This window comes from Pipistrellus kuhlii, unplaced genomic scaffold (assembly GCF_014108245.1).
Source record: "Pipistrellus kuhlii isolate mPipKuh1 unplaced genomic scaffold, mPipKuh1.p scaffold_m20_p_15, whole genome shotgun sequence".
NCBI classification, from domain to species: Eukaryota; Metazoa; Chordata; class Mammalia; order Chiroptera; family Vespertilionidae; genus Pipistrellus; species Pipistrellus kuhlii.
Genome location: NW_023425460.1, coordinates 40,577,964 through 40,591,059, shown reverse-complemented (window position 1 = coordinate 40,591,059; position 13,096 = coordinate 40,577,964). Strand labels below are relative to the sequence as shown.

The window sequence follows — 13,096 nt, the reverse complement described above, 5'->3', positions numbered from 1 at the left end:
GGCTCGTCCATAAAATACCACTAAGCCTGGGCGAGTCTATTTTGGAGAAGTAGTGTTAGAAGAAGTTTAAGTTTAAAAAATTTAGCTCTCCAAAGAAATTTCAATTGTTGTCCTGTTGATATTTGGCTCTGTTGACTAATGAGTTTGCCGACCACTGCAAGTAAGTAGGCACAGAAGCTGTCCTGTGGCTATTCCTGAATGATTCTGTCAATATTCTATCTACCTAGAGAAGAAACGGATACCACATATGCAGAAGGTAGTATTTTTGTAAACTGTGCTGTTATTGATGAATGCCTCACCGGAAATGGTATTCTCTTTTGGAAAAGAAACCAATAGTAATTCCTAAACAGGTATGTATGGCCTTGCCATGTTTCTCCACCAGAGGCTGGGTCCCACGCAGCACAGTGATCCATTCCCATCGCCCACTCAGATGTCCAGCACGAAGTCTAACTCAGCAGCATTTATCACAGAAGTCAGTCTTGGGAGCTGAAAGAGTTAACACTTGACTTGTGACCAACTAACTCTCCTGGGGAGGGGCCTTAAGCCTGGCTAGGAATTCATGGCATTTGAAATGTTTCTTCATGAAGGGTTTTCCATTTGGAAAATTTTACTGTGTGCGCCCTGCTGAGCGACTTGTTGGAACACACACACACATGCACACACACACACACACCCAGAACTAGTGACTCATTCGTTCCCTTTACTGTCTGGATGCACACTCTCCCTTCTCAAATTGAGGCATGTTTGTTTGTTTGTTTGTTTGGGCCGCGGCCAGCTGGCCGGCTTGGTGGAGATGGCGTTTCAGACACTTGGGCTGGTACTTCTTCAAGAGAGGAACTGGCACCGAGGGCAGCAGGCAGAAAGGAGGAAGGCACAGGAGTGAAGTCACTGGGATAACCTGCAGAGCAATGTCCTTCTGTCTCCAGGCGCCCGTTTCCACCCGGGGACCGCGTCACGTTCAACGGGAGAGACTGCCTCTGTCAGCTCTGTGCCCAGCCGATGTCGTCCAGCCCTAAGGAAGCCTCCTGCTCCGGCAGTAAGTGTCCCAGCCCGGCTGGCATGGTTTCCCGTGGCTCAGAGGTAGCTTAAGGCGGGTGCCTTTTTTTAAGTGAAAACTTAGCTGGGGCCGAGAGTCATACTGTCTAAGGCATTTTCACTTGTAAAACGTGAAGCTCTTGATGACAACCCATGCAATAAAGAGCGACTTCTTTGTTGCAAAAAAGACATACATAGAATTGGGCATTAAATTGTGCCTTTTGGCAGTGAATGGGAGTTAGAAAACTTCACAGTGGCAACGCTATCTCGAGTCGCAGAGGTTGAGGTGGGGGAGCATTTGGTGGCGGTGTAATTGATGTCTCTGTGTATTAAACAGCTACCTCCTGTGCCTAGAGCAAATGAGGTGGTTGATACTGACCCTTAAGTATTTTTTATTGACCTGGAGGGGTTCTGCATTTGGCCATTGGATGATGGATAACTTGCTGGGTACCAGTGATGTGTATTGTGCCCACTGGTGACATAGGTGTGAACAGAACCCAGTCAGCATCCTCTAAAAGCTTGCTTTCTGTTGGCAGCAGGTAGGCAATAAATGCATATGGCACACAAAAATACCTAATGCGAAGAAACTGAAAGCAGGAAGAGAAAGGCTAACAGGCTGCACCGATATGGATCGATAGGGGGAGAGCTCTCTTAAAACGTGACACCAAGGAGCGAGCTGCAAAAGGTGGGAACAAGTTAGGTGCTGGAATCTGTCATTCTTTAGGACGAGGGCTTGTCTGGCCTGTGAGAATCCAAAGAAAACCACCCTCCCCCCAAATAAAAACAGCGGCCCGTTGCACGATTCCTTCTGGTAAATAACACTGAGTAGACGAGTGAACGTTTGAGATGTATTCTGCACTCTGAGCTCCAAACAGGGAAGCTCTACCCCCATCTCTCTCCTGGGCGTGAGGACGTGGGCCAGAGGTCAGCCTTGGTTTCGGTGGATTTCGCCAGTCCCGGGGAGACCTGGGGGAAAAACGCCTTTATGCCTTGCTGGTCTCAGCACAAAAGAATGAGATCAGCTACTTCTCCTCAGGAGGAATGCTATGCCATTCATAGCAGCGATTCCAAATCTTCCTGTCCACGGGGAAGAGTCCTGATGCCTGTTAAAAAGAAGAATGTTCTGACCAAGGCATTTGCATAGAAATTGGATTTTTGACCATTGCGAGGGAAGAAGAAAAATAAGTGTTAGTGCATCTTATTCAGCAAATGGGGTCCTTCGCAGGAGGATGTCTATGCCCTGCGGAGGGACACTAGCAGCCTGGGTGGGGCAATGGCTACAGAGCAGCGCAGGCCTAGTCTCCTAGTGGGATTCTGAGTCCTTCACTGTCCTTACCTGCTCTATCCCAAGCAGGTCAGCGGGAAGGTGACCTGGGTGGGCATAGTCACCCCCGGTGAGGAAGGGCTTGCTCTGAAAGAACATTACCACCAACATTGAAAGGATTCTTCAGACTCTTTAAGAAAAAGGGTTTCAAAGAACTTGTGTGCATATGTGCTTGACTCATGGACACGGACAATGGGGTGGTGAAGGCCTGGGGTGGGAGGTGGGAGGGGAGCTACAAAAAGTGGGAACAAGTTCTGTGGGGATATTTGTAGAAGGGCTGCCACAGCTGCCTTCCACAGCTGCAAGATTGAAGGAGACAGGGGGATATATGTAAGACTTTCAACAATAAAGGTGTTTGTTTGTTTTTTAAGGATTTTGTGAGTCCCAGCATAGGATGAAAGCTGAGGAAGAGCGTCATGTCCATGGGCCTATAATAGGAAAGGCTGTGTCCTCACATTCTGTAGAGTCCTTTAGTCCAACTATTGTTCTTGATAGGTGGGGAAATTGAGGCCCACAGGCATACTCACACTGCCCACTAAAAGGTCAGAGTAGAGCCCTAACCGGTTTGGCTCAGTGGATAGAGCATCAGTGTGTGGACTGAAGGGTCCCAGGTTCGATTCTGGTCAAGGGCATGTACCTTGGTTGCGGACATATCCCCAGTAGGGGGTGTGCAGGAGGCAGCTGATCAATGTTTCTCTCTCATCGATGTTTCTAACTCTCTATCCCTCTCCCTTCCTCTCTGTCAATAAAATATATTTTTTTTAAAAAGAAAAAAAAGGTCAGACTAGAAAAGGTCTTTGGGGTCCTGGTCTGGAGCTCTCTCTCTTGTTTCATCTGACATTCCTCATGGTTTGGATTGAGAGACAAAAGTGGGATGTTTTTAAAGGTTTCTAGTCTTCTCCATCCATGCAATTCGGGATCCTGTGTCCTAGTCACAGTTCTACCAAAATGGTTATTCCAATGTTTATTAAAGTGTTGCTGTTGTTGTTGTTTTTGCTTTATCCCTTTTTCTATTTTTATATTATATACATGTTATTTACATTAAAAAAAGAAATAAAGCCCACCTGGTGTGGCTCAGTGGTTGATGCTCACAAATGGATTCCTGGTCAAAGCACATGCCCAGGTTGCAGGCTTGATTCTCTGTGTGAGGCATGCAGTAGGTAGCCAATCAATGATTCTCTCTCATCACTGATGTTTCTAGCTCTCCCTCTCCCTTCCTCTCTGATATATATATATATATATATATCTTTTTTTTTTAAGGAAGAAAAATTTTAAGTGTAAGAATGTACCCTCCTCAAATTCATCACATCTCTAATGGCAGATATAATAATTGTTGCTTATGTGCAAATTGTTAGAACAAATCGTATTTTTTCTCTTGCTTGCACATAGATGAAATCTCAATTCTATGAAACTGTTTTGATCGGTTCATTGTTATTTTTCAACAAGTCCTTGTCTATTTAGGTAAGTACTCAAGTAGCATTTCTGAGGCATGTGGTCATGGCTGTCTGCCAAAAAGAGAGCTCTTTATATATGGTTACACACATGCACAATACGCAGACAAGGCAGGCATGCGGATACTAGCTCAAGGGAGTTTTCATCAAGTTTCTGAAATTTACTGGGACGTGATTAGAAAACGCTGGTTGTTATTTGTAACTAGAGGCCCAGTGCATGAAATCCGTGCACGGGGAGGGTCCCTAGGCCTGGCCTGCGATCAGGGCTGATTGGGGTCTTCTTCCTCCTGGCTGCCTCTGTTCCATGCTGCTCCCTGGTGGTCAGCACATGTCATAGCAAGCAGTAGAATGAACTCCAAAGGGGCTAATTTGCATATTAGCCTTTTATTATATAGGATTCTTGAAGAATTGTCTTGTACTTTAAAACCATCCTGAGGTCCCTTTGAGTCCTTTTTTTCTTTTCATTTTTAAATTGTCAAAGCTTCCTATATAGAAGCAAAAATGAACCTCTCTCTTGATAATCACAGAATCGATGAAATGTATCAGAGTGCCAAGGTCCTCTTTTTCCTCTGAAATGTTCTTTGAAAAATGAGTTTGCTCTTCTGAACTACAATTTTATTTCACATACCGGGGCTGGTTTCCTGTAGTCACCGAGTAGCGGGTGAAGACAGCGTGAGAGGGAGAGAGGAAGTGAAGCGTGGCCGACAGAAGCCATCGTTTACCCAAAATCGTCTCAGCTGGAGTTTCCTGGGTGAAGGTGCACTTTCAGTTTCTCCTGCTCTTCTAACCTTTCTGTTTTATTTTCCTTATCAAACATGCACATAGCACTCACTCTGTATCAGGCACTGTGTAACTGGTCTACAAATCTTCATTTAATCCTCATCACCACTCTATGAAAACTATCCCCTTTGCACAGACGAAGAGACAAAGGGTCACAGAGGTTAAATGATGTGCACAAGATCACACGGACATTAAGTGGTGGGGCCGGGACACCAACCCCAGCCGTCTGGCACCAGAGGCCATTACCATCCTTGATATTGATTGGACCATGTAGATGGCGCTCTCTGGTTTTCAAAGCTGGGGGTTGCGGAGCCTCGGAGCGGTGACCTGACTTGTCTGCAAATGACCCACGTGTCCTTCCTGCAGGGCTGTGCGCTCTTTACCTGCACCGCTGCCTCCTGCTCTAGCAAGACTGGGTGAATGGAAACCAGCAGGAAGTTATTCATAGAGACAAACAACTTCAATTATGGATTATTGCCCCTGAATTAATTAAAACTTGCTGCATCCAGTCTAATGCAATTTGAATTCAATAAGCAATAACCATTTTATAACACGGAGATGATAGTAAGTTATCTCAAAGGGTTGTGAAGAGCATTAATTAGATTGCTTTTACTATCAATAACAAAATCAATTGCCTATGTCTAGCTGATCCATATTTTAGAGATAAAATGTATGCCCTGGAGACATTCTATTCTACAGAAGCATACACACTCTTCTCTAAAGCTTACTCAACTCCTTTCTCCATGAATTTGCCTCTAAGGGTCTAGATTCCTGGGGGTTAAGGAGATGGGTGCAGGGGAGTCTGTGTGTGACCACCTAGGGCGTGGGGAATGGGGCTTGGGTTGTCATTTCCTACGCTGCTCCTGTCTATTTAGGGCACATGAGCATGAGTGGGCTGCTGTCTACAATCACCCTTTCCACTTCAAAGGGTGTCAGACTAGTGTCTGATATCATGTGGGTTGGGTGGATTGGCATGGGGAACACCCATGCACGAATACATCCAACCCCATCCTCCTCTCTCTCCCCGTTCTGTACAGCACTGTCATTATTCTGATTGCCATTGGAACTTTTACAGGTATCAGGACAAATGTCCCACGTGGTCTGAATTTAAGTTAGTTTAGATAGAATCATGTGCATGTTTTTAAAAAAACATGTTTTTATTGTTTGGGGGTTTTTTGGTGTTTTTGTTTGTTTTTGCTTTTGTTTTTGTTTTTCAGAGAGGGAGAGGGATAGAGACATAGAAACACTGATGAAAGAGAAACGTCATCAGTTGGCTGCCTCCTGCAAGCCTCCTGCTGGGTATCGAGCCCACAACCCGGGCATGTGCCCTGACTGGGAATTGAGCCAGTGACCTCTTGGTTCATGGGTCATTGTTCAACCACTGAGCCACACTGGCCAGACTCTCATCTTTTTTTGTAAGCTTTTTCTCCTGTATCATAAAAGGGAAAGTGGTTATTACTGCAGATAAATGTATTGGTGACAGAATCACGTGTTTGTTTGTTTTTAAAGTTGCAGTATCAGGGAATATATTTCCCCACCTCTGAGCATGAGATTAAAGGGAGGCCTCACCTCTCTGGGCACTTAGGGTGCCAGCCCCTGGCATGGCAGTTCCAATATGGCTGTACTGGGTAAGAGTGGGGTTTACATAATAGGCAGAGGCTTACTGCAAATAGACAAGGTATGTTGCAAAAAGGAACATTTATATTCAGGTATTTCAGATTGAAATCTATATTAGCTATGAGTCAGACATAAAGATCCCAGATTGACACAGCACGTGGATGATCTCAGAAGTGTTCTCAGCGGATGGAAAGTTCATGGCATTTTGTTATTTGCTATTGTTTCACCAGATAGGCCCCTTACGTATTGAGACCCACACCTTCTAAACACTTACCAGTAAAACTAGAATGTTAATGATTGGAACAGAGTATTTTTAATTTTTCAGTGGCAGTAAAGATGTAGCTATTCAAAGAACTGCTGTATATACATTTCTATATATATAAAAGCCTAATCGACTGTTAAGACTGGTCAACCAAACTACTGGTTAACCAGCCGCTATGATGTACACTGATCACCAGGGGGCAGATGCTCAATGCAGGAGCTGCCCCCTGGTGGTCAGTGCACTCCCACAGCCAGCCTCCCACAGCCGGCCAATCTCCTGTGGTCCCTCCCCCGGCCCTGCCAGCTCTGATTGGCCCTGATTGGGGACTGGTTGAGAAGGCCCAATGAGCCCCAATTGTCAGGAATTTGTGCACCAGGCCTCTAGTAGTTGTATATTCCTATAGATTGTCCCAGGAAGATACTGAGAAATTTCTATTAGCATTTGTTTTCAGCAGGGAGGAAGGGAGCGGTTTGGAGATAGGAAGGAAAGGAAATTATTTTTTACTGTACAAAAGAAATTTTTAAACCGTGTGTATGTATGACCTATTTAAAACCAAAACAGCGTGCTTTAAAAAATAACAATGTTATAAAATAAAAGACTCATTCATTACAGACTGAATTTTCGTGGCTGTTTGCCCTTGCTATGACCTTCAGCCGAATATGTATGAAGTGGCTGGTCACGTGGTATAAGTACCGAAACTGACACTCTGCCCTTCTTTTCTTCTTCCTGTCTTTGGAATAGAGCAAAGGAGCTGATGTTTGCTAATGACTGCTAAATCCAAAAAACTGACATAGGATTCAAGCATGATTTCCTCTCTGGCAAGAGCCCATGCCCACGGGGTGACCATAGCCAGTTAAAGATTAATTGTGAAACTCTTCACCCGGTTAAAGTTTACAAGAAAATTAGGGAATTCAGTGCAAGATAGACCTTCTTACGGTCACGATTTTTTTCCCATTTTATTGAATTTCTTAGGGTGACACTGGTTAACAATATACAGGTTTCATGTTGCACAATTCCATAGCACATCATCTCTACTCCATATCGTGTGTTCTCCACCCAAATCAAGTCTCCATCTATCACCACTTACTTCCCCTATACCCTCCTCCCCCTCTTTCCTTAATTGGTTTTAATTGAGGTAAAGTTCACATAACAAAATTCACCACTTGAAAGTGAACATTTTAGTACATTCACAATGTTATACAACCACCATCTCTGTCTAGATCTAAGACATTTTCATCCCCCCAAAAGAAAGCCCAGAACCACTAAGCATTTATCGCCCCCCACCCCCACCCCATTCCTCTTTTCCCAGCCTGGGCACCTGCCAACCTGCTTTCTGCCTCTGCGTTACCTATTCTGGATATGTCTTGAATGTAATTGTGCATAGGTGGCCTTTTGTTTCTGGCATCTTCTCCTTATCACAATGTTCTCAGGGTTCATCCAGGTTGAGGCGTTTATCAGTACTCCATTCATTTTTATGGCTGAGTGATATTTCATTGTGTGGATAGACCACAATTTCTTTACCTATTCATCTGTTAATGGGCACTTAGCTCCTGTCTCCCATTGGGCTGTTGTGAATCGTGCTTCAGTGAACATGCTTGCACAAAGGGTTTGTTGGAGTCTATGTTTTGGGGTCTTGGTCCAGCTCTAAGAAGGGTTTGCGAAGGACTATCCCAAATCTTGAAAGCAGTGGCTGCCAATTTCCTGAACTCCCTGCGAGCTCTCAGGCTTGTGTTCCCCGGGGCTTGCAGGGTGGAGGGTTATGGCATGGGCACCACTGAATGCCCCAGGTGGCCGCAGGTGGCAGCCTTCATCGGGGGCACCTGAATTTCTTCCTCCCGTGTCTGCTCTGTCGTCCTCCCACTCCTCCTCTTTGGCTCCTGGCCACAAACTGAGTAGAAGGCCACTGGAGCACAGCCTATTGGTGGAAACCTGGCGCCAAATGTCCCAACCCTGTCCAGAAACGCATCAGAAGTGCTCCGGGCTCAGGCTCTGAGCTTAGGACACATTAGTTCTGTCTTCCTGCCCTTTTGAGGGGTAGTTCAGGGCTCAAACAATGCTTGCTTGCGAGGCACGTCCGGATGACATTGTAAGCAGAAAGGAGAGATGCTCAGGCCCACAGAGAGGCATTGGTCCAGCCATGTGCTGATGAGTGGCCATTGGCCCCGTGGCAAGAAGGCCCTGCCCACTGAAGGTTCGGCTGGAACTTCTCACCCGCGCAGGCTGCAGATCGCTGTCTGTGAGGCTGCCTCAGACCAGGGCCTCTGCTGAGAGCATCCCACGACTGAGGGAAGCTTGGCTCTGTTTTCATAGCTTCCCACCTTCCTCTTGCTGTACTGGTGGCTTCTGTAGTCAAAAGAGAATCCTACTTTTAACCTCAGGACAAAGCCCCGTGATGTGTGCATCATCAGAAATGATGCTGAGCAGCCACAATGGACAAAACACACGGACAGTGCAGGGGACGAGCCCAAAAAGCAGTGATGCTCTGGGCCTGCCCTCCAGCTGCGCTTTTGAAATTGTTAGTTGACCCGGTGTGACTCCGTGGTTGAGCATCAACCTATGAACCAGGAGGTCATGGTTCGATTCCCAGTCAGGGCATATGCCTGGGTTGTGGGCTTGATCACCAGTGTGGGGCGTGCAGGAGGCAGTTGATCAATGATTCTCTCTCATCATTGATGCTTCTACCTCTCCCTCTCTCTTCCTCTCTGAAATCAATAGCTAATATATTTAAGAAAAATAGAATTTTGAAGTTGTGAGTGTACTTATTAAGATAATGTTTATCCCTTACATTAGCCTCTTCTTTTAGTCTGAAAACATGTGGGCGAACACACACAGACACTCACACAGAGTTTCTTTGATAGGACTTTAAACCTGAAAATTAGAGCAGATGACAAAATAGTATTAATGTCTTATGCTAATATTTTTATTTCCCATCAAAGATTCTCCATTGCATCCTGAGGAAATATAAGCACGTTACTCTTTTTACTTGTTGGTCAGGAAATGCAAGAGAGGCTGTTTAAGAGATTCGTTTGCAAGGCAGTAGATACTATCGTTAAGCAGTTATTGAAGTTTTCAGCATCCTTTTTATTTTTATTTTCTTTTCTTTTATTTTTTAAATATATTTTATTGATTTTTTACAGAGAGGAAGAGAGAGGAATAGAAAGCTAGAAACATCGATGAGAGAGAATAATCGATCAGCTGCCTCCTGCACACCTTCTACTGGGGATGTGCCCGCAACCAAGGTACATGCCCTTGACCAGAATCGAACCTGGGACCTTTCAGTCCATAGGCGGACGCTCTATCCACTGAGCCAAACCGGTTTCAGCTTCAGCATCCTTTTTAAAGTATATGTTCTGCTCCATGAATGTATAGTCCCAATGTGTGACACTCTTATTATGTATCAGGCACCCATATCACTCACCCTGCTCCAAGCAGGCTCCCATCGGCCCATCGGAAATCAGTGGCTGCGTTCAGCCCTGAGTGCTGAGGCCTGTTTGTGGGCAGACAGCCATCCTCCACAGCTAATTAGATGAGCTTCTCAGGCTCTCAATTCTAATGCTTTTGGGTTGGTACCAAGGCAATTGCTTTGATGCTCACCCCCATGCCTAGCAGCACTAGCCGTGGGGATCCTGCTTAATAACTTCATAATCAATCAAGAGAGGAAAGGCAAATAGTCTGGCTCCTTTCCATCTCCCGCTCAGATCCTAGATGTGAATATGGGAGAAAAACACTCCAATCTGGTTAAAGAAGAGAACGCCTTGACCTTGAGAATCCCTAGTACTCCGAACAGAATTCTGGGAGTGCTGGTTTAGATATCAGAATTGGAAATCTCAAATGCATAAATGGCCTATATTTATAAAATGATGTGCAAAGTAACTGAAATTCTATAAGTATATGTGATGTCCACTTAACTGAAATTCTACAAGTCTATATACTCTTTAATGGAGGGAAAAGCCCTAGCTGGCTTGGTTCAGTGGATAGATCATTGGCTTGTGAACTGAAGGGTCCTGGGTTCGATTCCTGTCTGGGGCACAAGCCTGGGTTTCAGGATCTCATGCAATAAGTGGCCAATCAATAATTCTCTCTGATCATTGGTGTTTCGCTCTCGCTCTCTTCCTTTCTGAAATTAATACAGTATTTTTCAAAAAATTTTTAAGGAAGAAAGATAGGACTTTTTGGTCACATGCAGCATCAGAGAGGACTCGGGCAGTGACTGCGGCCGGCGCCTTCGTCTGTCCGGGTGAGGGCTGATCACCTGTTGCTGCCGTGGCCCCTGAAAGCTGGTTTGTTGTGCAGCATTTGTCTCCCAAAGACAAGAGAACCTTCCTTAAAATAGCAGGTCAGGGCTGCTCTGGCCACAGTGCTTCCATCGTGACCGTCAGGACAGCAAAGGGAGCAGCTGACCTCAGCGGGGCCAGGGTGATGTGGAAAATCTGGTTCAAGGTTACAGACCCGGCAGCACATACACCTTGTACTATAATTCTGGCCCATTCCCAGTGAGTTTGTGATAAAGATCCTTTATACCATGGAGACCCCTTTGCCAGAGAGTGGCCAATACATTGCATCTGTGTGAAAAGTTCTGCCCCTCTCCCCCCTTTCTCAAAATATATCTTGTGATGTCATACTGCTTTTTTGGCTAATAGCAGCATAGAATTTCAGAAGTTTAAAAAAAAGGACTTTTAAAAGCGAACTCTTGAAAAGTGCTTAGCCTAACACATTAGCAGTTTCACATTCCTTTTGCCCTCTACATATCTTTTCTTTTTCTTTTCTTTTTTCCCCTATCCTTTCTTATGGTGACCTCACACCTAGATATTGGCCATCCATGACATGCCAAAAAAAAAAAAAAGAAAGAAAGAAATCTATGGACTTATTTCAATGACAGTGACTTGGTTTAGTTTTTTTTTTCCAAATGGACTGTGGCCTTGCCTGGCCAGTGTGGCTCAGTGGTTGAGCATCAATGCAGGAACCAAGAGGTCACCAATTCTGTTGCCGGTCAGGGCACATGCCCAGGCTGTGGGCTCAATCCCCAATAGGGGGTGTACAGGAGGCAGCTGATCAATGATCTTTCTATCTATCACTCCTCTCCCTTCCTCTCTCTCTCTTAAAAAAAAAATTTATATATATATATATATATATATATATATATATATATATATATATATATATATTTTTTTTTTTTTTTTAAACTAAAAATGCACTGGCCAGTCACTGTCAACTCCTACATGTCTAGTTTGGAACCTGCCAATATTGAAGGGCCCGGATGAAGAAAGAAAACAACTTTCAACAATAATCCCTGTTCTTATCACTACTATCTGATGTGGTCCTTTTGGTCAAGGAAAAGCTTTTAAAAACCCAGATCCCCATGCCGAAACCGGTTTGGCTCAGTGGATAGAGCATCGACCTGCGGACTGAAAGTTCCCAGGTTTGATTCCAGTCAAGGTCATGTACCTTGTTTGTGGACACATCCCCTGTGGGTGGGTGTGGAAGAGGCAGCTGATCGATGATTCCCTCTCTCCTCCTCTCTGTAAAAAATTAATAAAACATATATTTAAAAAATAAATAAAAATAAAAACCCAGACTCTTTAGACTTTAAAGATGGTAAAACTCTAAGCCCACTTTTATAAAAACATAAGGATGTTTTTTTTAATCCATGGGTTTCAAACTGAAGGGCCTACAAAAGTGGTCGGCAAACCGCAGCTCCGTGAGCTGAGGTTTGCCGCTCTTGACTTATGAGTTTGCCGACCACTGTCCTATACTACCATTTACCTCTTTGCACACAATATGCCACAATTGCTTAATCCTTACAGCTTCCAACTACCCGGTAACATTTAGTCTAGTCCAGTGGTCGGCAAACTCATTAGTCAATGTAGCTCGCCAGGCCAGGCTGGTCACATAGGTGCATGCAGTCAGTTCAAGCGTGAGGGCAGGTGGCAACAGACATCCAGACCCCAGTAAGCAATGGAGAAACGCAGCCAACCAGGAAGACCTGTCCCGTAGAAAGTGGGCAGCCATTGTGCCTCTGAGCAGTGGTTGCCGTGAAAGAATCCACGTGTCTGAGGGTGACACGTGTTGAAGGCAGCTTGTTAACCCGGCAGAGTTTGACCCACGGCCAGGTCATGCTTCTCTGTGTCCCTTCTTGCTCTTGCTTTTGGACAAAGCAGCTTTCTCTAGCGTCACCATTTTATCACACAAGATAAGGAGAAAGCCATGCCCTGCAGGAACTGTGGAATGACAAGATATGAGGTCATTAAATTCAGGGCCTCAAGCTAGCCAAGCTGTGGAATTTACACTTGTTTTCTGCTTTCCTCAAAGCTCCCCAGAATGAGTCCTGGCCAGGCATAAAGCGCCTCTAGTTAACAGTCTATTAAGAGAATAGCCCTTGAATTTTTTATGGGGTCTCCAAAGCCTTATTCCATTTTCTATTAATACCAACCTAGCTCTAAGTGATTGCGTTTCTATTTATTTTTCATTCACGTGTATGGCTAGGAACTCAGGTGCTCATCTTTGTCGGTGACAAATAGACTTTCTTTTTTTTTTTTTTTTTTTTTTTTTAGCCCTCCCCCAAAAAAGATTTCAGGGAATGCTTGCATTTTCTGGAACTTACCTGGGCAACCATTTCAATACTGAAGC

The 13,096-nt window shown here is 44.8% G+C and overlaps 1 protein-coding gene across 27 annotated transcripts in view; it reads left to right on the top strand.

Moving 5' to 3' along the window:
* Positions 1 to 13,096, top strand: part of ABLIM1 (actin binding LIM protein 1) — a 219,402-nt gene that overhangs the window by 125,136 nt on the left and 81,170 nt on the right. For all 27 annotated transcript variants that reach the window (XR_006741726.1, XR_006741724.1, XR_006741725.1 and 24 more), the window contains one exon: positions 927 to 1,036. Coding sequence is in view for 24 of the 27 variants with exons in the window: in XM_036439148.2 (XP_036295041.1) it covers positions 927 to 1,036 (110 nt within the window). In the remaining 3 variants the exon portion in view is untranslated. The remainder of the gene's footprint in view (positions 1 to 926; positions 1,037 to 13,096) is intronic.